Raw genomic sequence first — 25,239 nt, 5'->3', positions numbered from 1 at the left:
ACAGGGAGCTGGTCCAGCAAGGCAGAGGGAGAGTCCTGGGACAGACAGGCCTGGGTGGTACCCCCAGGGGCAGATCCATCAGTGGGAATACATCGCCCATTTTCTCTATATTTCTCCTTTTCCTTTTAAGCATGGAGGTCTGTCTCTTCTTTTTTGTCCTCTTCCGGCCCTCTGCTTTCTCTTCCCTGACTAACAGATAGAATTGAACACTTACTGTTATATCAACTAGGTAAGTATCTGATGATAGGAATCTATCAAAATCCTAGAGGAGAGGGATGCCTGGGTGGCTCAGTCGGTTGAGCCTCTGCCTTTGGCTCAGTGTCATGGGATTGAGTCCCGCATCAGGCTCCTTGCTCAGTGGGGAGCCTGCTTCTCCCTCTGCCTGCTGTTCCCTCTGCCTGTGTTTCCTCTCTCTCTCTCTCTAATAAATACATAAAATCTTTTTTAAAAAAATCCTAGAGGAGAACACAGGCAGCAACCTCTGTGACCTCAGCCACAGCAACTTCTTCCTAGACACATCTCCAAAGGCAAGGGAAGCAAGGGTAAAAATGGACTATTGGGACTTCATCAAGATAAAAGCTTTCACACAGCAAAGGAAACAGTCTACAAAACCAAAAGACAACCGACAGAATGGGAGAAGATATTTGCAAATGACATATCAAATAAAGGGCTAGTATCCAAGATCTATAAAGAACTTACAAACTCAACACCCAAACAACAAATAATCCAGTCAAGAAATGGGCAGAAGACATAAACAGACATTTCTCCAAAGAAGACATACAAATGGCCAACAGACACATGAAAAAGTGCTCCATATCACTTGGCATCAGGGACATCCAAATCAAAACCACAATGAGATACCACCTCACACCAATCAGAATGGCTAAAATTAACAAGTCAGGAAATGACAGATATTGGCGGGGATGCGGAGAAAGGGGAACCCTCCTCCACTGTTGGTGGGAATGCAAGCTGGTGCAGCCACTCTGGAAAACTGTATGGAGGTTCCTCAAAAAGTTGAAAATAGAGCTACCATATGATCCAGCAATTGCACTACTGGGTATTTACCCCAAAGATACAAATGTAGTGATCTGAAGGGGCACGTGCACCCCGATGTTTATAGCAGCAATGTCCAAAATAGCCAAACTGTGGAAAAAGCCAAGATGTCCATCGACAGATGAATGGATAAAGAAGATGTGGTATAGGGCGCCTGGGTGGCTCAGTTGGTTAAGCGACTGCCTTCGGCTCAGGTCATGATCCTGGAGTCCCGGAATCGAGTCCCGCATTGGGTTCCCTGCTCGGCAGGGAGTCTGCTTCTCCCTCTGACCCTCCCCCCCTCATGTGCTCTCTCTCTCTCATTCTCTCTCTCTCAAATAAATAAATAAAAAATCTTAAAAAAAATAAAAACTAAAAGTTAAATATGATTAAGGGCGCCCTGCTGTCTCAGTTGGTAGAGCATGCAACTCTTGATCTCAGGGTCGTGAGTTTGAGTCTCACATTGGGCATAAAGCTTCCTTAAAAAAAATCAACTGGGGTTGCTTTGGTGGCTCAGTCAGTTAAGCATCTCACTCTTGATTTTGGCTCAGGTCATGATCTCAGGGTTGCAAGACTGAGCCCTGCATCAGGATCCACACTCAGTGCAGAGTCTGCTTGAGATTCTTTCCCTCCTCCTCTGCCTCTCCTTCCACTCATGTGCGTTTGCATTCGCACACTCTCTCTCAAATAAATAAATGTATAAAAGTAAAAAAAAAGTCAACTGGATTTGGGGCGCCTGGGTGGCTCAGTTGTTAAGTGTCTGCCTTTGGCTCAGGTCATGGTCCCAGGGTCCTGGGATCGAGCCCCACATTGGGCTCTGTGGGAGCCTCCTTCTCCCTCTCCCTCTCCCCCTGCTTGTGTTCCTGCTCTCGCTGTCTCTGTCTCTGTCAAATAAATAAATAAAATCTTCAAAAAAAAAAAAAAAAAGAAGATGTGGTCCATATATACAATGGAATATTACTCAGCCATCAGAAAGGATGAATACCCAACTTTTGCATCAACATGGATGGAACTAGAGGGTATTATGCTAAGCAAAGTAAGCCAGTCAGAGAAAGACAATTATCATATGATCTCACTCATAGGTGGAATTAGGAAACAAAACAGAAGATCATAGGGGAAGGGAGGGAAAAATAAAACAAGATGAAATCACTGAAGGAGACAAATCATAAGAGACTCTTAATCACAGCAAACAAACTGAGGGTTGCTGGAGGGGAGGTGGGGGGATGGGGTAACTGGGTGATGGGCATTAAGGATGGCAGGTGATGTAATCAGCACTGGGTGTTTGGTTTTTTGGTTTTATTTTTTAAAAAGATTTTATTTATTTATTTGACAGAGAGAGAGCCACAGCGAGAGAGGGAACACAAGCAGGGGGAGTGGGAGAAGGAGAAGCAGGCTTCCCGCTGAGCAGGGAGCCCGATGTGGGGCTCGATCCCAGGACCCTGGGACCATGACCTGAGCCAAAGGCAGACGCTTAACCGACTGAGCCCCCAGGTGCCCCAGCACTGGGTGTTATATGCAACTGATGAATCACTGACCTTTACCTCTGAAACATACACTATATGTTAATTAATTGGACTTAAATTTTAAAAATAAAGAAGAGGTAATTAAGTATCTATTTCTCTATTTCTCTCTCTCTCTCTCTCACACACACACACAACCTTCCAAATCACACAATCACTTAAATCGATTTCTATTTCATTTAACATAAACTTAATTTTTTATAGCCCTATGACTGCAACAAAACGAAGTTATCTTCTGCAGTTCTAGAAATGAGAGATTTATGCGTTTATATGGTACATACTTGAAGACAAACGTGCTGAGTGCCTGCTTTCAGGCAATCTCATCATCAAACGAAAAGACCCTTTTACATACCCAATACACAATCTGCCCAACAGTCCGGTAAGGCTGGAGTATAACCCCCATTTCCCCATGTGGCAGAGCTGAAACTCAACCTACTCTGTCCAGTCTCAAAGCTCCACGAGGCACTAATCCCAGCCACCTCATTTTATTAGCAAGAGAGTTTTGTGCTCTAACATTCCCAAGGAGAGGACACTGCAGAAGTCACATAGAAAGGGACAGAAAACACTTTGCACATGAAACTGTCAGGGATCGAGTAGGACAGGTTCGAGTAAAGTGACCCTGTGGGCTATGTAGAGTTGTATTGGTGTGGCTCCCAACACATTAGGGCAGACTCCACATTAGGGCAGACTCCACATTAGGGTAGAGCTGGTGGGAATGTCCTTCCCTTTCTCAGTGACAGGCTGGGTCTCCCAGGGGCCACCTCCACCTCTAATCAGGGCAGGGCCCCATACCTTCATTCACACACACCGGACCTCAAAGCCCCTGCCAGCTGAGCCTCTAAGGTATTTCCTCTTTAAAGGAAAAGCACAGCCTTTGTCTCCCTCTCTCTCTCTCTCAAAGAATTCCAGGCATCCAGAGACCAGGAGAGGAGGTTTGGGGGTTGGTGAGAATCTCCCTCTTCACAAAGAGGTTCTCATCCTCAGGTTGCAATGAGCTCTTTCCTGCACTGCTCCTCTCTGCCTCTCTTCTGGAAAGAGGACTGACAACAGGGATTGGAATCCTTTTAATCATAGCGTTTGATCCAGTAATTCCACGTTTAGGAACCAATCTTCAATTCTAAATTCAAAAATATTCCATGCACAAAGATGTTTGTTGAAGCATTATTGACAGTAGTGGAATAGTGGAAATAGTAGTGGAAAATTGGAAATTAAGCCAAATAGCCCAACAGAAGGGAATAATTAGAATATTCTATAAAATGTTGTGCGGTCATTAAGGATGGTTTTTATGAAGCACCATGCAAACGCGAAGAAGCTACGCTTACAAAGTTCAGTGTTTCAAAGCCCACAGGCAACATGAACCTAATTAAGTTTAAGAAAACTAGTTGTAGGCGGCGCCTGGTGGTTCTGTCGTTAAGCGTCTGCCTTCAGCTCAGGTCATGATCCCAGGGTCCTGGGATCGAGCCCCACATTGGGCTCCCTGCTCTGTGGGAGCCTCCTTCTCCCTCTCCCACTCCCCCTGCTTGTGTTTCCTCTCTCACTGTGTCTCTCTCTGTCAAATAAATGAAATCTTTAAAAAAAAAAAAAGAAAGAAAGAAAGAAAGAAAACTAGTTGTAGAGTAAGACTATCAGGAGGGGTTGCTGGAAGGGAAGAGGGCGGGGCATGGGCTAGGTGGGTGATGGGAATTAAGGAGGGCACTTGCTGTGATGAGCACCGGCTGTTGTATGGAGGTGATGAATCATTAAATTCAACCGCTGAAACTGATATTACACTATATGTTAACTAAAAAAAAAAAAAAAAAAAAAAAGTGTGCCAGGAAATGTGTCCAAACGTTAATTAATTAATTAACTAATTAATTAATGGTGTTTTGGGGGTTGGATTTTTGTTTTTTGTTTACTTTTCAGTCTTTTCCAACTTTTGTGAAGCTTGTCTATTACTACCCCACCCCTTTTTAAAATTATGGTTTTAAAAAAGTGCACACCATAAAATGTGCCATCTTAACTATTTTTAAGCATACAATTCAGTAGCATTCAGCATATTCACAGTGTTGTGCAACAGATCTCCAGAATTTTCATCTGGCAAAACTCATCTACTAGTTTTTAATGGGAAAATAATACAAAGATTATTTTTAAAAATATAAGCTACCCAAGGCTAGCCCTGAACAGTGTCCTGCTTCAGCTGGTTTTATTTATTCATTTATTTTAAAGATTTTATTTATTTATTTGAGAGAGAGAATGCAATAGAGAGCATGAGAGGGGGGAGGGTCAGAGCTCCGAAAAGCAGACACCCTGCTGAGCAGGGAGCCCGATGTGGGACTCGATCCTGGGACTCCAGGATCATGACCTGAGCCAAAGGCAGTCGCTTAACCAACTGAGCCACCCAGGTGCCCCAGCTGGTTTTAAAAATCCCGGGATGAAGGGCGCCTGGGTGGCTCAGTTGGTTAAGCGACTGCCTTCGGCTCAGGTCATGATCCTGGAGTCCCAGGATCGAGTCCCGCATCGGGCTCCCTGCTCGGCGGGGAGCCTGCTTCTCCCTCTGACCCTCCCCCATCTCGTGCTCTCTCTCTCTGTCTCATTCTCTCTCTCAAATAAAAAAAAAATCAAAAAAATAAAATCAAAAAAATAAAAATAAAAATCCCAGGATGAAGGCACCTTTCCTTCCTTCCCCTGGCCTCCAGCCTAAGTCACCTGGCAGGGACATTCCAGAGCCCCTTCTCCCCAGGCAGCTCCCCATCAGGACCTCTGCCCCTCCCAGCACTTCTCTCCCCTCCTCCATAACACCTGGGTGTGCTGGGGCCTCAACCCCTTACCCTGCACACCCTGCAGTGTGTGTGCTCAAGATAAGGGGCCAGGGTGAGGGAGAATGAGGGGGGAGGATCCCCTGAGTATGGCCTAGGGGTGCTGGGGGATCCCTGGATGTTTGGGCTCAAGGTCTTTGTATCTAGTCACTCAACCCCCTCATGTTGCTGGGGAAGAAGCTGAGGCTTGGAGGTCACATCAGGGATCAGATCCCAGGATTCTGTCACCTCGCACAGAGCTCTTCCTTCTAGAACAGACTGAAGACTGTTATATTATGCACAGTATCAGAGAAAATGGTCAGTGTTGGAACTGATTCCATGACTGGGAAAATACAAACACACTTAGGTTGGGCTGGGTAAAGCCATCTGACTACAGCAAGACATGCTGCCATTTTTGCCAAATTGCCACACAACATGGCAACAATTCAATCACCAGCAGGTAGACGTCAGGTCGTGTTTGTTGTAAAGTTGATTTGATACACTCAATGCCCCCCACGAACGTCCCAACCTCCTTCCAGGCCCCCTCATGGTGGACAGTGACACTGATGTGCAAAAAGTGGTGTCCCAGGGATGGCTGTGTGGGGGCTGGGGGGTCTGGGGTGTTCCCAGGAGCCCAGGAGGCCCTTCCCAGTGTGGGATGGAGTTGGAGAGGGAGAGACGGGGGCAAGCTGAGACTTGGGGCTGGAGGCTGCAGGCCAGCAGTCCCCTCCCCCACTCCTGATGCAAATCCCCAAGGCGTCTGAGAATCCTACACTGGAACCTGGCTTTCCAGACAGGAAAAGGCAGGAGGACAGAATGCACCCTTTAAAACTTTTGTAGGCTTGATTAGTAACTTGCACATCCTTAGACCCAGGTGTCCTTTTGCTCCAGCCCCATCGTTGTGAGGACCTTAGCCGTGGGCTGGAATCCTGTTGCCCACTTGCCAGCAAGGTGATGCCCGCTCTGAGCGTCCGTTTTCTCATCTGCAGTAGCATCTGTAACTGTTGTGATGTTGTGATGAGTCCATAAGTTGTTGTGATGATTCCATAAGTTGTGTGGAAAAGCGTGCGGCAATGAGCCCAAGTCACCTTAGTTACACGCCCTCGTGATGTGGATGGTAGGCTGGGGTGCCAGTCAGCAGGGAGTGTCCATTAGAAACTCAAATAAATCAACTTTCCGCCGTCGAATCCCGGGGATGGGCGTTCCTGAAGCCACTGACACCTGCCTTCTTAGTCCATCAAATATCTCGGATTCAAATTCCCACCCAAAGAGTAGCATCGAAAACGTGGTTATTTCCACAAACCACCAAAGCTTCTGAAGTAGACACCTTTCTTTAAGCTACTTAGTGGCTTGATTCCGCAGGGACTGTGTGACCAGAGCTGAGCAAAGTCTCTCCCAGGAACCCGAGGCCCTCCACTCCCCCAGCTCCCTACACTAGACTCAGTACCAGGAGACGGAAAAAGGAAGCGTTTACTTGGAGTCAGTAATTAAATTGAGCAATGGCCACAAACAGCCTAAATAAGGGTGCTGGCTACTCAGAAGAGGACAGCCGGGTCACCTCAGGTTGAAAGTCTGATGACAGAGCGTGGGCAGGGCTGTGGCCCCTCACCTGCTTCCTGGCATCACAGAAGGTGCGGGAGGGGACCAAGGCCAGGGACCCAAAGGTTAAAGAAATTAATCCTTAAAATTGGAAACATTTGGAAAACTCCAAAAGAAAAAATATTTCAAGTTCTCTACCACTTTCCAACCACACAGTCGTGAGGACTTTCCCAAAGTTTTCATATACCTAAAGAGAAACTACTGGTGCAGATTACAGAGCATTGTCCCTTCCTCTTTGTGTGGCATTTCCATTTGGCCTGGGAGGGGTGCAGTCCGGGCTTTCCAGAGTCTCCCCACCTAAAGTGCTCACACAGGGAAACTCATGCAAAAGTCTCTGGTGGATGTACATTCCAACCGAAGGTGCCACAGAATCAGAGCCCCTAGGATAATCCTTTCATTTTACACATGAATAAACTGAAGCCCAGAGAATTGGAGTGAACACAAAGCTAACTGGAAACAGAACCAGAATTGAAATCCAAGTCACCCTGACTCACCACCCAGTGGTCATTCCTTTCTACCACACAAGACCACCGGGAAGAGGGACTATTGCTCCCTGAGGGCCTAATTCATGCCCTGAAGTAACCCTGATTACCCCCGGCATACATTAAGTATCTGCCGCAGGAGTACATGAGTGAGTGAGCCCTGCCAGCTAGAAGCTTCCGTAGGAGTGAACTGGAAAGAGTTCACTCTTTCCAGGTGTGTGGGTGTCCGTGGTGAGCATGCCTATGGAGAGGGCTGGCCGCAGAGGGGCCCAGGCTGGCTGGGGCAAACAGAGCGGGTGGCCGCCGAATGAGGGCAACCGAGCAGGAAGGGGTAAGGGGCCCGAGCCCAGAGGGCCCGGATGCCAGCCCCTAAAGTGAGGACTGTGTTACCTGCTGGAGGGTGTGAAGGGAACAGGTGCCCAGGAGGGGCCGCCCAGCAAACACTGGGAAACGGGACGTTTGGAGTTCAGAGAGAGGTCCGGGCTGCACCATGTTATAAAAGAAATATGGAGCCATGCTTTGCATCCGCACAGTTGTCTTCACGTCCCCAGAGAGGGCTGCGTTCCTTCTGCGGCATCGGCCTGCCTTTCCGCGGCCCCTTGAGCATGGAGACGTGTCCGATGAAACTTTCCCTCTGGCGTCCTCACTCCTCCAGCACTGCACTTACGGAAAGAACAGGCACACAGGCACACCTCCCTCCGAACAGCAAAAGGGAGTCCCCGGCACCCAGGAGTAGGGAAGGTGAGGGAGCCGGCAGAGGTAGAAGCCAGCCCTCTGCGCCCTCCTGGGGCCGAAGAGCTTTTTCATCGCTGACTCCCAGTGGAGAGGCTGCGTAGACAACTGTGCAGGGGGTGTGCGTGCGTGCGTGTGTACAGGTGTGTGTGTGTGTGTGTGCGTGTTCACTGTCCGACGCCGCCAGGTATTCACTCTAACTAAACCCCACAACAAACGTTTCGGAGTCGCGGGAATGGAAGGGTACCTGTATTTCGAGACGGATAGGCAGGAAAGCAAGGACTTAAGAACCACTACCCTAAGTTCAGTGGGGAGGACGAGAGTCAGAGTCACGCTGGAACACTCCACTTTCGTGTCCCAAAGCCTGTCTCCTCGCTGGGTTTGACCCCGCGGCGCGGGCGGGGTGCCGGGGGGCGGGGTGGTGGACAGTGCGCACCCACAGCTGCAGAGCACCCCGGCCTGGTCCAGCCAGGCCCGCGCGGCCCCAGAACCCACCCCGGGCGGCTCCGGGTGGGACCCCGCCTGCCCAGGACGACTCAGCGGGAACGGTCTCCCTCCGGGGAGGGTCAGCGACGGGGGGTGGGGGGGTAGGGAGGGCAGCAAAATGAGGGCGGGGGCCGAAGCCGCGTCCTTCCCGCCCGCCTCCCCACTTTTAAAGTCTCCAACGTCTCCCCCTATCTCCGCCCCCAAACCCGCTTCAGTAGGCGCATTTCCCGGCCTGACTTCCCCAGCCTTCCTCAGTTCCCCTTTCTGTTCTCCCTCCTGGGACAGCACCGCGTGGAAGCGGCCCGGGGAAGATGGCCCAGGGGGAGGCGAGCCGAGGTGGGGCGCCGGCAGCGGGGTGCCCGGGGAGGGAGGCCTGGGGGGCGAGGAGGGAGGCCCAAGGCCCGCCTGGACGCGAGGAGGCGCGGCCCGGGAGGGCGAGGCCCGGGGGTGGGGGCTCTGCGGGCGCTGGGGGGAGCGGGGGCGGCGCGCGATCCGCGGGGGCGGAGGGGGCGCGGCCGGGGAGGGCGAGGCCCGCGGCCATTGGTCGGGGCAGCCCGGATGGGGGGTGGAGAACGGGCGGAGGGTCGAGTCCCGGGGAGCGCGCCGGGGGCCCGCAGTCGCAGCGGCGGTCCGAAGAGCCAGTGCCCCGAGCGCAGAGCCGGCGCCCGCCATGAGGGAGATCGTGCACATCCAGGCGGGCCAGTGCGGGAACCAGATCGGCACCAAGGTGGGCCGGGCACTGGGCTCCCTGCGGGTGGGCAGCTGGCAGGCCTGGGCTGTCGGGGCTCGACCCCTCAGTGCGGGCGCCCCGGTGCGCACCCTCTCTGCGCCTCGGTCCTCGGAGCCCAGCCCTGCCCTGCGCGGCACTCGGGAAGTGCTTCGAGGAGTGGCGCGGCCGAGGAGGGGGCGTCACAGCCAGGACCCCCTGCCCCTCACCCCTATCCCTACCCAAGCTGGGAGCGGCCGCCGGCGGCTCAGGCGCGCCTGGAATTCGGCAGCCGGGCCCCGCGCACCCCGCCCCGCCGGGCCAGCCCTGGCGTGAGCCGCGGGGGAGGGCGCCCTAGGCTTCGGGTTCTGACCGTCTGTTCCCCCGCCTCGCCCTGCCCAAGTTTTGGGAAGTGATCAGCGATGAACACGGTATCGACCCAGCCGGAGGCTACGTGGGTGACTCGGCGCTGCAACTGGAGAGAATCAACGTCTACTACAATGAGTCATCCTGTGAGTAGCGCGGCGCCGCCGGGACTCCGCCCTTCCCGTCGGACCCCGCCGTCCCCCTCCCAAACCCTCGGCCATCCCCGCCCGGACCCTGGCCATCTCCTCCTCAGATCCTGACCACCCCCCTCTGGGGCCCTAGCCATCCCGTCCCGGACCCTCGGCCCCCCCGCCTGGCCCCCGGCCATCCCTCTCCCGGCCCCGGCCTTACCCCTCCGGGACCCCGGCCTTCCCGGGTCTTCTCCGACCGATCCAAGGTTGGCGCTCAGGATGCCGCCCTTGCGCTAGGGTAGTTTGCCCTCGGACATTTTCCAGGGATATAGCAGGATGCCCGACTCCCTCGCTTCCCCTGGGGCGGGAAGTCCGCCGTCAGTTTCTTTCAAACAGCCGAATTTGGCCCATCACGGGGTCTGAACTCTTGAACCAGACAACCCGTTAGTTAGTGTTGTGAAATCCCTTACTGGGTCATGTCCGACTTTTTGTTTTGTTTTGTTTTTCAGTTTAAAATGGATCTCTTAATGGAGATTCTTGGCTAAAAATTTGAAAAGCACCCAGTTAAATGACTTTTCTGACCTTTTACCGACCTCCAAAAACTCTCTATGCTCCCTGGAAGCTGAAACTACAGACAATTCTGGATAATTGGTGGAGTTCAGTACAAATTCCAAGCTGTGGTTTATCCAAGTTTGGGAATAACATCACCTCTGCCTTGGATACCTACATATATATAGTGGCTATATGTATACATTATTTGTTACAGTTTTTATTGTAAAAGTGATAGGTGCCCTTCACAAAACAACAAAAAACTAAGACTTGGAAAGAACACCCAGAAAATGACAGATGCTACCCTTCCACATGCATGACATATGTTCCCAGAAAGAATTAATCTGGTTTTTGGAGTCACTTGCTGTTTGTCCACACAAGAGTTGTGAAGAGCAGGATACATAAATCACTGGGTTTTATTCATTCAGCAGCTAGAAGAAAAGGTCTGGACAAGCAGGGCATAGAATATGAAATTTCTAGATAGCACTAAAGAAAATTCCAGTTATACATTGCATCTGCTGTTAACCTTCAGGTGCAGCTTGTTAACTTCCTTTCTTCAGTCTGGCTATGTGTGTGTAGCTGGACAGGAGTTGTAGGGTGCAATCCTGTTAACCCCATCCTCACTGGGGAACAAGTTCCTGCCCACTAGGCATGAAAATGTGCTTGCTGACAAAAAAGCTACACGGCAACACTGGGTTCATACATGAGAGTGGATCCTGGCCACCCCCCTCTGGGGCCCTAGGAAACAGCCCATGGGATCGTACCTATAACGAGGTGCCCAGGCTAAAGCTTGGATCCATGTATGCGTGTGCCTGAGGGAGGTGCCAAAAAGTGGAAAGAATGTAGAGCAACACAGCAAGTAGTGGCAACAGATACAGTTTATTTCCATGGAGCTAAAAAAGTAAAACTTCCCGACAGGAAAGAGGTGTCAGGGTGAAGTGGAAAATACAGAAGGCAGGAAGTCAGGAGACCTGATTTCTCATCCTGCTTATTCCTGGCACTTCCTCTGCCCATTCGTGCTTGGGCTGGTTTCCTCATCGGAACAACTTCAGCTGGAACTGTGTTCCCCCAGGCCCCTCCCAGTGCTGAGGTTCTGGGGTCCTAAGAAAGCCGGGCCTGTCTCTGAAGAAACCCTGCTTCCTACCTGTCCAGGCAGCTGTGCTGGGGGGACCCGCGAGGGGACTGTCCATGACTCTGGAGACCAGAAAGTGACCCTTGGGGGTGGGCTTTGTTCTCTTCCAGCTCAGAAATACGTGCCCAGGGCTGCCCTGGTGGACTTGGAGCCAGGCACCATGGACAGTGTACGGTCCGGGCCTTTCGGGCATCTCTTCCGGCCGGACAACTTCATCTTCGGTGGGTTCCATGTCCTGCTTCCTTCTGCCTCTTTCTGTTTTTTTTTCACACATCAAACTACTTTATGCAAGATTAAAAGATAAAAGCTTAGGATGGAAATTAGCAGTCTCCAGTGTCGTGACAGGGTGCTGCCCCTTTTAGTTCTTGACTTTTCTTTAGGAAAGTAATCTCTGTCTCTCTAAATGAAATGCTTGTATTGATAGTTCTTGGTTTAACAAAATTTTTAGACATTAACTTCTTTCTTGCCCTTATAAATTATCATTAATATGATGATAATCATTTGTTTTGGTTCCTATGTTGCTCATCTTTTTTTTTTTTTTTTTAAAGATTTTATTTATTTGACAGAGAGAGACACAGCCAGAGAGGGAACACAAGCAGGGGGAGTGGGAGAGGGAGGAGCAGGCCTCCCGCGGAGCGGGGAGCCCAATGCGGGGCTCGATCCCAGGACCCTGGGATCATGACCTGAGCCGAAGGCAGACGCCCAACGACTGAGCCACCCAGGCACCCCTGTTGCTCATCTTTTAATTGCAGTGTGTTTATACCTATATTTCTCTTTCATTACCTATAGACAGTTATTTTGCTTTTTTCCCAAAGGCTGGCACTGTGTGAATTTTGTTTTGTTAGAACTGGGCAAATCCTTCCTCCCTTCTTCCACCTAAGACATGATAAAGCACCTGTCCATCCACACACTCCCAAAGAAAATTGTGTATTGTTAAATGGAGGCTACCAGCCTCCATCACCCTGTAGCCGTGGTTTTTAGAATCAAGGTTACTTGACAAAATAGTCAGAGGAGGAATATTCAAAATATGCAAGAAGAGACAGAATCCTGAAAGATTTTATTGGTACATGACCTGATGACTCTCTAGTAGAGTCAGGTAGTGACCTGTTATAAGGGGAACTCAGCAAGATGAACGTTCACAAAGTTTATGAATCCTTTGAGTATCGTCCCCTTCCCCATCACCCTGACAACTTACACAACCAACGGGACAGGCAAAGTTTCTGATAATAACTTGTTCAAGGGTTGGGCCATAATGGGACCCAAGCGAAGCCTCTTCTGGACTCTGCTGCCCAATGTGGTAGCCACTAGCCACATGTGGCTATTTAAAGTTCATAGAAATTACATAAAATCAATTCACTTCCTCGGTTGTACTAGCTACATTTCAGGGGCTCAATAATTAAATGTGGCGAGTGGCACCATATTGGACATACGGAATAGTTCCTTCATCGCAGCAAGTTCTATTGGATAGTAGTGCTCAAAGCCTTAATAGAGACACTCCACTAAATAAGGGGAATGAAAAGAGAAAACGGAAAGGCACTACACAAACACATGGCCATTCATAACCACTTCTACCTTAGGAGCCAAGGTAGAGCCTACAGGGTGTGTGGCGGGTTTGAAGGTGTTCCATTCGACGATCGTATTTTAATGTTAGATACCACACATTCACTTATGTTCTTTCTCAAAAATTACTGATGTAATTGAGTAAGAAATATGCCTAGAGAGAAAAATATTACTTATCAACAAAAGTACCTCAATCAACAATAAGCACAATTTCCATGCCCGTAAAAGGTAAAGTGTCTTACAAGGAAATGAGAGACTCTTAAGGCTGATTCATGGCTTAAAGTTGCTGTGGTATAGAAATTAAATCTATCAAAGATCTACTTTCCAACCCCTTCCTCAAAAGGCACCATGTGGAGATGATTTCATTGAGAGTAACAGATAATCCTCTGCTATTTAAACCCTATGTATCTAGAATATCTCCTACATAGTAAGTGCTTGATAAATATTAGCAACATCCTAGGAATGCAAGGATGGTTCAACTTTGAGAAGTCAGCTAATAGGGGCGCCTGGGTGGCTCAGTCGGTTGGGCGTCTGCCTTCGGCTCAGGTCATGATCCCGGAGTCCTGGAATCGAGTACCATGTTGGGCTCTTTGCTCAGCAGGGAACCTGCTTCTCCCTCTGCCTGCCTCTCCCCCTGCTTGTACTCTCTCTATCTTCCTGACAAATAAATAAAATCTCAAAAAAAAAGAGAGAGAGAAGTCAGCAAATAGATTAAGAAAGACAACATCTTAATAGGTGCCCCAAAATATTTGATAAAATTCAGTATGTGTTCCTGACTTGTAGAGGACAAAAACCCTTATGTGCAAGCTGGAAGTAGAAAAGATACTTCCTCTGTTTAAGAATTACCTACCAAATCCATAGCAACGTCACACTCACTGGTGAAACATTAGAAGTATTCCAAGCAAAGTCACTTATGAGAAAGAGATGTCCATTGTCTCTACTATTTCATGTTTTGAAGGTTCTAGCCAGTGCACGAAGACCAGAGAAAGAAAAGAGATACAGATCATTTAAAGGAAAAGACAAAATTATTATTTGAAGGTGGAATGATTCTTTTGGATTTTCCAGATAGCCTGTCCAATGACCAGTGATTGGCACTTACAAGACCTCAATAAGGCAGTCACACACGAGATAAAGACTCAGACGTTATTGCTATGGGGTGACCAACTGTCCTGATTTGCCTGGGACTGGAGAGTTTCTCAGGACACTACCCACTCAGTCCTGAAACTGGTAAAGTCCCAGGCAAACTGGGACAAATTGATCTCCTTAAAGGTAATAATCAATTATAAAATATAATGGGAAAATATCCTATTCACAATAGCAATGAAAGTTATAAATACCTAGGGACATAATTTACTAGTAATTGGGAATGAGGAGGAGACATTAAAACAAGACATTTTTCTCCCAACAGACAGGTTGGTACTTTAAAAACCAACAGCTGGCATTGGTGAGGTTGCTTGGGAGACTAAGTTGTAAGCATTGTCAGAGAACAGCTTACTGGATTCAGCAAATCTGGAATTTTGATTCAGCAGTTTCAGTTCAAGGAATTTGTCCTGAAGAAATGTTCGCACATGCATTATGGACATTGCGTACTGGTCTCTAGAAGAGCTGAACCCCTTTGCCTGCTCCCCCCCCCCACCCCCTTGCCCTTACTACCAGCTGGTGTCAGTCTCTGTCAGTTCAGTGGACTGCTCCCTCAGTTCCTGTGATGGAGACTTGACTGGGCGAATATTCATATTCTGTATGCCCAGAAGGAAAAAAGGACAACTCCCCTGTGGCACTGATCTTGACACAGATCAATGCCACCTTTCTCTTTCTCTTAGTGGGTATAGATTCTTCTTCTTCTTCTTTTTTTTTTTTTAAAGATTTTATTTTTATTTGACAGAGAGAGATACAGCGAGAGAGGAAACACAAGCAGGGGGAGTGGGAGAGGGAGAAGCAGGCTCCCCGCAGAGCAGAGTATAGATCTATACCCCTAAGCGGGTATAGATCCTTAGCAGCTGTAGACTCTTCTTGCATGCACCACCTCACTGGGTTACTGAGTTTGGGTCACCAAAAAGAGCACTGAGGGGCGCCTGGATGGCTCAGTCGTTAAGCATCTGCCTTCATCTCAGGTCATGGTCCCGGGGTCCTGGGATCGAGCCCCACATCGGGCTCCCTGCTTTGCGGGAGGTCTGCTTCTCCCTCTCCCACTCCCCCTGCTTGTGTTCCCTCTCTCGCTCTGTCTCTCTCTGTCAAATAAATAAAATCTTAAAAAAAAAAGAGAGAGAACACTGAATGGGGAGAAGGGAGACTTGGCCGCTAATTTCAGCTCTGCTACCTCTGGTGTTATCAGTTCCCTTCCTGGGGCTCCTTCAGCTTGAAGGTCTGAGGAATGAAGGGCCCTCAAGCATCCAGGCCTCTGTAAGAATCTGAAGGAAGCAATGGCCTGTCTCCCCAACATGCACAGAAATATACTTCCACATAGAATTCTGCCCAGTTTCTTCCCTTGGAGGTTTTTGTTTTTGTTTTGTTTTGTTTTTAAGATTTTAATTATTTGCTTGAGAGAGAGCGAGAAGGAGCACAAGCAGGGGAAGCAGCAGAGGGAGAGGGAGAAGCTGGCTCCCCGCCGAGCAGGGATTCAATGCAGGACTCGATCCCAGGACCCTGGGATCATGACCTGAGCCGAAGGCAGATGCTTAACCATCTGAGCCACCCAGACGCCCTTCCTTTGAAGGTTTAACTGATTTTTGGTAAGAATCTGAGAGGTAGCTAAGGTTTCTTGAACCTGAATTACAGTTGGCTGAATCTACCTCAGTCTCATTAAACTTTACCAAAAAAATTAATAGATTTCATCATTAAGAAAAGTATACAGTTGACCCTTGAACAACACATGGGTTTAGGGGTGCTGACACCCTGCACAGTCCAAAATTTATGTATAATTTGACTCCCCGAAGACTTAACTACTAATAGCCTACTGTTGATTGGAAGTCTTACCAACAACATAAACAGTCGATTAACACCTATTTTGTATGTTCTATGTATTCTGTGTTCTTACAATCAAGTCAGCTAGAGAAAAGAAAATGTTACTAAGAAAATCATAAGGAGGGGCGCCTGGGTGGCTCAGTCGTTAAGCGTCTGCCTTCGGCTCAGGTCATGATCCCAGGGTCCTGGGATCGAGCCCTGCATCAGGCTCCCTGCTCCGCAGGAAGCCTGCTTCTCCCTCTCCCACTCCCCCTGCTCGTGTTCCCTCTCTCGCTGTGTCTCTCTCTGTCAAGTAAATAAATAAAATCTTAAAAAAAAAAATCATAAGGAAGAGAAAATACATTTACAGTACCGTACTTATTTATCAAAATTCTGTGCATAAGTGGACCCATGCAGTTTAAGCCCATGTAGTTCAGGGGTCAACTGTCCTTGATTTTTGATGGGCAATGCATGGTAGGAAATTCAGAAGTGCAGAAGACATGTACAGTGGGAAGCTGGCCCCTCCCTCCTCTGTCCACTTTGTTCCCTCTCAGAAAGGGGCTCCCGTTACTGACCTTGTAGGAGCCCTTCCTTGGGCATATGCATGTTAGAAGCGAATACATGAGTTTGTGAGGTTTGGTTTGGTTTTGTTCTAAGATTTTATTTATTTGTTTGAGAAAGAGTGAGCACGAGCAAGGTGGGTGGGGCGAGGCAGAGGGAGAGAGAGAAGCAGACACCCCGCTGAGCAGGGAGCCCCATGCAGGGCTTGATCCCAGGACCCCAAGATCAGCACCTGAGCTGAAGGCAGATGCTTAACCGACTGAGCCACCCAGGCGCCCTGTGAGTTTGAATATATAAACATCTGGTAAAGCTTTATTTATGTAAAATACATGGCTTTCCTGTTTCTAGGAAGGATATAAGACAACGTATAGTAAAGACAGCCATAAAACGTGGCCATTTAAAACACAGGGTGAACTGTGAGAGTTAATTCAATTGCAGCTGAGAATTAATTTAAGCTCTGGGTTTCTAGCAACTATATTCAAAAAAGGAAGCCCAGGACACGATAGTCATCATCATAAGAAGCAATATACCACTCTTTTTTTTTTTTTTTAAGATTTTTATTTATTTTTGACAGAGAGAGTGTACAAGCAGGGGAAGAAGCAGGCAGAGGGAGAGGGAGAAGCAGGTTCCCCGCTGAGCAGGGAGCCCGATGTGGGGCTCGATCCCAGGACCCTGAGATCATGACCCGAGCCAAAGGCAGACGCTTAACCGACTGAGCCACCCAGGCGCCCCAGGAATATACCACTCTAAGAAGGGAGATCCCCCTTCATTCTACATTATTTGTATTTATTTATCTTGATCTTTACTTTGCTTTTTTCAACAAAAGCTAATATAGAACTGTATCATTAAAAATTAAGAACTAGAGTAAAAGAATTATTCTATATGATCATCATCACATAATCATCATTGGCATTGAGGTATATTTCTATCTTTTCTTTCTGTTTGCTGATTTTCATTATTTGTAAACACTATCAGATCTTCTTTCCCACTGAATATTATGTTTAAGCCATATTCCATGTTAATATATAGTTTCTAAGATCTGTAAGTTTTAATACTTGCATAATCTGTAATTATTTATTTCATAGTGGCCAATAATCAGGGAGTCATTTCTTACCAGATTTTGCTCTAAGAAAAAATACAATATATGGGGGCACCTGGCTGGCTCATTCGGCGGAGCATGCGGTTTTTGATCTTAGGGTATAGAGCTTACTTAATTAAAAAAAAAAAGAATATAGTGATATAGAATCTAGATGTTCCCATCTTGGTTCACATAAATTGGTCTGTGTTTCTAACTCTGATCACAGAATAGATCCTCAAAGGTAAAATTACCGGGTCAGAGCCTGTGAACATATTTAGGTCCATTATACATTTTGCTTTAGTCTTTGAGTGGGATTAATGCCACCAGCAGTGTTTGAGACCACAGCAGTTTTTGCTCTCCTTTTGCCTGAAATTAAACTTTTAAAGAAATATATCAACTGAGGGACTCTGAGCAATATAACTGACAATGCTTTAAGAAATACTTCCGAGGAAATGGGAAAAGAACTCAGAACTTGGCAAGTCTGTATAAACTGTAGAAATTGTCAGTATAAGAAAAAGAGAGACTTACACTCCCATAAACAGGACTCACACACAGAGAAACCTGACCCAACATTAAAATACAACTCCGTGAACCCTGTTCCGATGGGGACGGGCGGTTAGCTAAAACACACACACATATACACACACGCCCCTTATTGCTTCCGGAGAGAAAATAGAAAAACATTATCTAATTGTACATTGTTTAAGATGTTCAGACTCAGTCTTGTTACCTTGGGCTTCACGGAACTTTGTTATGTTTTATTTCTTACAATGGGTGGTAGGTGTGTAGATATGGAGTCTATTTCACAGCCTTTTACATGCGGTGAAGTCTGTGCTGAGAAGTGTCGGTGTGGATGAGGCGGTGGCTCTTGTTGGTGCACTTGCTGGAGAAGGGTTTCTGGTAGGACCCTGGAGGCCCTGCGCCTTCCCCCCCCTCACTTGTGTCTCACCCAGCCCAGATGTCTGCTCAGGGTCAGGCCTCCCCTCAGCCACCACTCCTGTGCAGCTTTTTAAAGAGTCTTTACTGGGGGCACCTGGGTGGCTGAGTCTTTAAGCGTCTGCCTTCGGCTCAGGTCATGGTCCCAGGGTCCTGGGATCGAGTCCCGCATTGGGCTCCCTGCTCGGCAGGGAGCCTGCTTCTCCCTCTCCCACTCCCCCTGCTTGTGTTCCTGTTCTCTCTGTGTCTCTCTCTGTCAAATAAATAAATAAAATCTTAAAAAAAAAAAAGCCTTTATGAAACAAAAAATATACATAAAAAAAGAGGCTTTATGGAATTGGATCAAACTATTGAAGTTGTGCTAAGCTGGTTTCTCATGGCAGCCGCTTCAGTGACGGTGGAAGTTTCCTTTGGTTTAATATATTTGAACTGAAAACTGAGAGAGCCTAAGAAAGGTCTGGACTCATCTTTCTAGCTATCAGTAAGTGGGACAAAAAAGATTAAGAACAAATTCACACAGACCTATGGTGACCATTTAATTATCTAATCCATGGCCCTTGTAAACCTTCAAGAATGTTAGAAACGACATCTGGCTTTTAAACTGCCTCTAGGATTGCTTCTTGTATCTTTGCTTCTTTGTTAGAACATGCATCCCGATTTTTGATTCAGAATATTTTAAAATTTTAGCAGATTGTACTGATGTAAAATAGCTTTAATAGTAATATTTAAAGCCAACACTGGGGCGCCTGGCTGGTGCAGTCGGTAGAGCATGCAACTCTTGATCTCAGAGTTGTGAGTTCAAGCTCCATATTGGGCGTGGAGCCTATTTACAAAAAAAAAAAAATTTAATTCAAAGCTGACACTATTCTTAATTAAGAACTGTGAATTGTTTAAATGAATCTGCTTTTGTTAAAATAGCATGCTTGTTATGGGGAATGGAGAGGTGTCCAGAGTGTATAAACACAGTATATTGTTTTTAAGTCATTCTCTATTTAATGAAAGAGGCAGAATTGCCTAGGAGGTGGTTCAGCCCCCTGTAGCTTCAGAGCTCCCTGTTTCAGAGTTGGTCAATTACATACACCAGTATCATTCCACCTCTAGGTATGGTTTATAGTGGTTTTTTAAAAAACACTGACTTGAAGTAATGTATCATTTTAAAAGTGAAAGTTATCTACATTTAAGTTTTGTACCTGAATATACTTTAAAAAACCTTTTTCTTAACAAATTGCTGGTTGTAGAGCATTCATGCCCAGAGACAGTGGGAGAGAGTTTTGTGAGAGAAAATGGAGCACCAGAAAGCCTCTTTCTGCACATGTAACTTTCCCTTCCCGACTTGGGGCTAGAGGGGGTCAGGGAGCATTTAATCCCTCACCCGATGTGAGCAAGAGCAAGTAAACCAGAGGGTGGACTCTGAGAAAACCCTGGGGACCTGTTGCAACCCGCCTGCCAAAGCTTCGAGATTGCAGCCTTGTGTTCTACGGTCCTGAGCCGCTGATTAATGTCACAACATCTCATTACAGAACATGTTCAACTCATGACCCCCAAATATTTAACTGGGAACATCTGTTGCTAGGAGACTGTGGCAAAATATTTTCAGAAGTCACTCGCTTCTTCCTTTTGTCAAGAGCAGAGAAAACCTCGTAGCTAATCATGCTGTAAATACTGAGGAAGCCGAGTGAGCGGTGTGAGCTGGGGAAGGGTCAAGTTCAGCGAGCTTGACTTGCTGCGGCTGCATGCCTGCCTGAAGTTACCTTCTTGTCAGTTGCTGGCTTCTACTCTGTTTTATAACATTTTTGTTTTAAAGATCTTATTTATTTATTTGACAGAGAGAGACACAGCGAGAGAGGGAACACAAGCAGGGGGAGTGGGAGAGGGAGAAGCAGGCTTCCCGCAGAGCAAGGAGCCTGATGCAGGACTCGATCCCAGGATCCTGGGATCATGACCTGAGCCGAAGGCAGACACTTAACGACTGAGCCACCCAGGCGCCCCTCTACTCTGTTTTAATGAAATCATCTCTTAGCCTCTTTTTGACAGTTGCACTCGCATTCTTTCCTTTGTGAAGGTGTGCTAGTCTACACTGAGCCCTGCCCTTGTGCCTCCCCCTGCCTCTGGTGCATCTGGCCGGGCCACTGCCTGCTGGGTTGGGTGGGGAGGGATGGACAGGAATTAGTGGAGGGCATAGGAAGAACAATGGCCATTTTTGAGTCAGCTGGGCCAGAAAAAAGAGAATCTCTGTAAGAGAGAACACAGTCACCTCCCAGATAAGGAAATGGCCACCACAGAGGGCTAAGTGGCTGGTGCCCTCGGGGGGTGCTTGTGGGGGGGAGCTGCAAGCTTGGAGGAGCTTGCTCTTGCCCAGCCTGGGCCCCTCGTGGAGCCGCAGTGCTGCCATGCCCATCGTCTTGGGGCCTTTGAGCAGATGGGACAAAGACAGCAGGAGTGAGGGCTGAGCTCCCTTGCAAGGTGGGGCTAAGACAGCTGAGCAGGGGCCAGCTGTGTCTCATTCCGATGGGCAGTTCTGCCCTCCTGGACGTGTCACTATTGAATATTTAAGTGTGTTTACTGTTTTCATCATAAAGTTAAAACTGCACATGTTTTCTTCAAACACACAAGTATGTAGTATAAAAATGGAACCTCCTCGGGCGCCTGGGTGGCTCAGTCGTTAAGCGTCTGCCTTCGCTCCACAGGAAGCCTGCTTCTCTCTCTCCCACTCCCCCTGCTTGTGTTCCCTCTCTCGCTGTGTCTCTGTCAGATAAATAAAATCTTTAAAAAAAAAATGGAAGCTCCTCATCCCTTGTACAGATGACCCTGAGATTTTATTCACTGGAGTAACTAGTGCTAGAGCTGATGGCTGCTCGTGTGTTCGGTTGCATTGAAACCATCACTGATTTAACCAGTCCCCTGTTAAGAGATGTTTAGGTTGTTTTCCTTTTCTCTTTACTATTATTACAAACTGCTCAGCACATGTTGTCTACGTCATTTTCCACACGTGCACATATACATGTCTAAGCAAATTTATAGAAGTAAAATTGCTGAGCCTAAGAGGACTAATTTTGATAGATATGCTGAATTGTTCTCCATAGAGGCTGGTCCTTGTTATGCAACCTCCCCCGCAGCCCCAATTCTGGCCAACAGGGTTTGCCAGCTTTTTGATCTCTGTCAGTTTCACAGGGGAGAAACTGAATCTCCTTGTTCTAGTGTACATTTCTCTTATAAGGAATGCATCAAATATTTAAGTTATTTGAATTTCCTTCCCTGTGAACTGTTTATATCCTTTGCCCATTTTCCTAGAAGTTACTGTTTTCCTTACTCATTTGTAGGACTTCTTTAGGTATTTAAGGAGGGTAGACCTTTCTTTGTATGTGATACAAGTCACTAGTAGCCAATACATTTTAAACTTACTGAAGAGCCTCAGGATTTTGGCTGTTTTTCTTGTTTTACAGATTTCCACTTAACACCCACAGTGTTTGGCACTGATAAATGCTGTGGAAGACTCAAGGATATTTGAGATGAGACACATTCCTCCAAAAGTAGGCCCTTGTGTGAAGCCACACCCACAGCACAGAATCCTGGGGTGGGGGTGGGCCAGCAGCAGAGCTCAGTAAGAGGGCCCCAGCCCGAAGCGCACGAGGGCCTCGCATCCCCTTGTCTTACCTGGTGTAGCACTGGGCCACTGTTGGGAGGCAACTGGAGCTGTGTCACTGGTCTCCAGCTCAGCTTCCCACTGATGTGCCCCGTGTGGGGCATGGAACTGCCTGCCCAGAGCAGAAAAGCTGGTCGCTGGATGGTGGTTGTGGATTGTTGCCACCAGTTAAGTGTAGACAAAAATCAAGTGAACATCTTTGGAATAAGTGGAGAGAGGTCCACACAGTAGGATTCCAGCACTGTCTTAGCTCTGAGCGGAAGAGCAAACAACCCTGGCATCTCTGCTTCCTCTTGTTTTTTTTTGTCCACTTGACACATTCAGGTCACTTGCCCAGCTCCTATGGTGCGTCCTGGTCCTTTTCATCCGATACGTAGGGGAAGTTTGATAGGGATGCTAATGAATTTATTCTTTAATTATACAATCTTTTTAGAACCAGATTTGATATATACCAATTTACTAAATAAACACAATGCCTTTTAATAATCTTCCTCGCTTCTTAAATAACTTATAATTTTGGCTATATATTACATTGCCTTCTACCAGTTAAAATCATGAGCAACAGCAGTGCCTTGTTTTATAGTTTATTACTAAATAGATACATTATCTCTCGCCATCAGAGGGGCACAACCAGGCATGGAGGTGGGGGAAGGGGACCATGTTCATCATGAGCTTGCAGAGGTCAGCACTGAGCATTGACTTTACTGCTTTTCATAATTTACCCTACAGTGTGCTCTAGAATTTAGTTCTAAGTGGTTTTTCTAATAATCCTTGGAATGTGTATTACCGTATTGATTTGGATTGAAAAAGTCATGTTGTTCTGACAGAAAATAAGTCCAGGGGCGGCTGGGTGGCTCAGTCGGTGAAGAATCTGCCTGGCACTAGGGTCACGATCCTGGGGTTCAGGGATCAAGCCCCTCCTCGGGCTCCCTGCTCAGAGGGGAGACTGCTTCTCCCTCAGCTCCTCCCCCTGCTTGTGCTCTCTCTCTGTCAAATAAATAAATAAAATCATTTTTTTTTAAAAGAAAGTCCAGTTTGGAGGATTGCTCTGATAATTACGGCTGTCTTTGCCAATTAGAGTATATATCTTACATTTTCTATAACCTGAATAAGCTAAGCTTCAACCTAAAAATTCTTTGCAGTAAAAACATACTTAAAACATTTAATTAAAAAATCATATTGGCAGAGTTGTACTGGAATTAATATTTACATTTTCCCAACTCTTTCCAAGTCTATTGGATTAAGACAAGTGCCTCTCCGTAAAAGAGGCAACATTTGGTAAGTCCTGGTGGCAAAGCCTTTTGATTTCTCCCAGAAACAGAAGAATGAGCCAACTCAGGTTGTTTCCAGTGCTGCTTTCCATAGAATTGAGTCTGGCGCTGAAAGATGTGTTTTTTCATCACCGTCTTAAAAGTATGAATAAGAAGGAGCTCCCTCTTCCCCCTACCCCCGTGCCGACCTACTGAACTTGTGTGCCACTCTCTTGTGCTTTGTCCCAGGACAAACGGGCGCAGGCAACAACTGGGCAAAGGGGCACTACACGGAAGGGGCCGAGCTGGTGGATTCCGTGCTCGACGTGGTGAGGAAGGAGTGTGAGCACTGCGACTGCCTGCAGGGCTTCCAGCTCACGCACTCGCTGGGCGGGGGCACGGGCTCAGGCATGGGCACGCTGCTCATCAGCAAGATCCGCGAGGAGTACCCCGACAGGATCATGAACACCTTCAGCGTCATGCCGTCGCCCAAGGTGTCGGACACGGTGGTGGAGCCCTACAACGCCACGCTGTCGGTGCACCAGCTGGTGGAGAACACCGACGAGACGTACTGCATCGACAACGAGGCCCTGTACGACATCTGCTTCCGCACGCTCAAGCTGACCACGCCCACCTACGGCGACCTCAACCACCTGGTGTCGGCCACCATGAGCGGCGTCACCACCTCTCTGCGCTTCCCGGGCCAGCTCAACGCCGACCTGCGCAAGCTGGCCGTGAACATGGTGCCCTTCCCGCGCCTGCACTTCTTCATGCCCGGCTTCGCGCCGCTCACGGCCCGCGGCAGCCAGCAGTACCGCGCGCTCACCGTGCCCGAGCTCACGCAGCAGATGTTCGACGCCAAGAACATGATGGCGGCGTGCGACCCGCGCCACGGCCGCTACCTGACCGTGGCCACCGTCTTCCGGGGCCCCATGTCCATGAAGGAGGTGGACGAGCAGATGCTGGCCATCCAGAACAAGAACAGCAGCTACTTCGTCGAGTGGATCCCCAACAACGTCAAGGTGGCCGTGTGCGACATCCCGCCGCGCGGCCTCAAGATGGCCTCCACCTTCATCGGCAACAGCACGGCCATCCAGGAGCTGTTCAAGCGCATCTCGGAGCAGTTTTCCGCCATGTTCCGGCGTAAGGCCTTCCTGCACTGGTTCACGGGCGAGGGCATGGATGAGATGGAGTTCACCGAGGCCGAGAGCAACATGAACGACCTGGTGTCGGAATACCAGCAGTATCAAGAAGCCACGGCCAATGATGGCGAGGAAGCTTTTGAAGACGATGAAGAGGAGATCAATGAATAGAGGCGCATCCCAGTCTCAGATACCACAAATCCGATGTTGTTTCTCTAACTCCGGAGCATCGTGACCCTGCTGGCCACCACATGGTGCTCTGCTCTAAATATGTGGGTATAGGCCCCTCACCAATGCAACAGAATTGCACTATCAGTCATCTGGAAGGAAGAAAGTACATCGGAATAGCAGAGAATCGGCAGTCCTACCCAATCAAAAGATCAGACCACAGATCTTCTACTGGAGGACTTGAAACAATAAAGGGGCCATCAAGGAAGAGCTACATGAATTGACCTCACCTTCTGTCAAGTGTTCAACCATGCTGAGAATTAGCAAGGAAGTTAGAAACAGTGTTTTTCATCCTTTGTGATGAAACCTGAAGCTGTGCAGTGTTGCCTTATATTGAAAATGCAATATGGAACTTTAAAACAACCAATTCATAATAAAACACTAAAACCATT

At 48.0% G+C, this 25,239-nt stretch overlaps 1 protein-coding gene and 1 long non-coding RNA gene across 3 annotated transcripts in view; one reads left to right on the top strand and one right to left on the bottom strand.

Annotated features, from left to right (window-relative positions):
- LOC135362523 (uncharacterized) overlaps window positions 1–10,237 on the bottom strand; it is an 18,845-nt gene extending 8,608 nt beyond the window's left edge. For both annotated transcript variants that reach the window (XR_010407340.1, XR_010407341.1), the window contains exon 1: window positions 10,049–10,237. This is a non-coding gene — a long non-coding RNA (uncharacterized LOC135362523). The remainder of the gene's footprint in view (window positions 1–10,048) is intronic.
- On the top strand, window positions 9,193–25,239 carry TUBB6 (tubulin beta 6 class V). The gene is made up of 4 exons (XM_045887091.2): window positions 9,193–9,352; window positions 9,735–9,843; window positions 11,620–11,730; window positions 23,727–25,239. Exons 1-4 carry the CDS (start codon window positions 9,296–9,298, stop codon window positions 24,788–24,790), a joined length of 1,341 nt encoding a protein of 446 aa, XP_045743047.1. The 5' UTR covers window positions 9,193–9,295; the 3' UTR covers window positions 24,791–25,239.

This window comes from Mirounga angustirostris, unplaced genomic scaffold, assembly GCF_029215605.1.
Source record: "Mirounga angustirostris isolate CCGP_5_RB_7025 unplaced genomic scaffold, mMirAng1.0.hap1 SCAF_14, whole genome shotgun sequence".
Taxonomy (NCBI): domain Eukaryota; kingdom Metazoa; phylum Chordata; class Mammalia; order Carnivora; family Phocidae; genus Mirounga; species Mirounga angustirostris.
The sequence above is the reverse complement of the archived record's forward strand: the minus strand, read 5'-3'. Positions and strand labels throughout refer to the sequence as shown.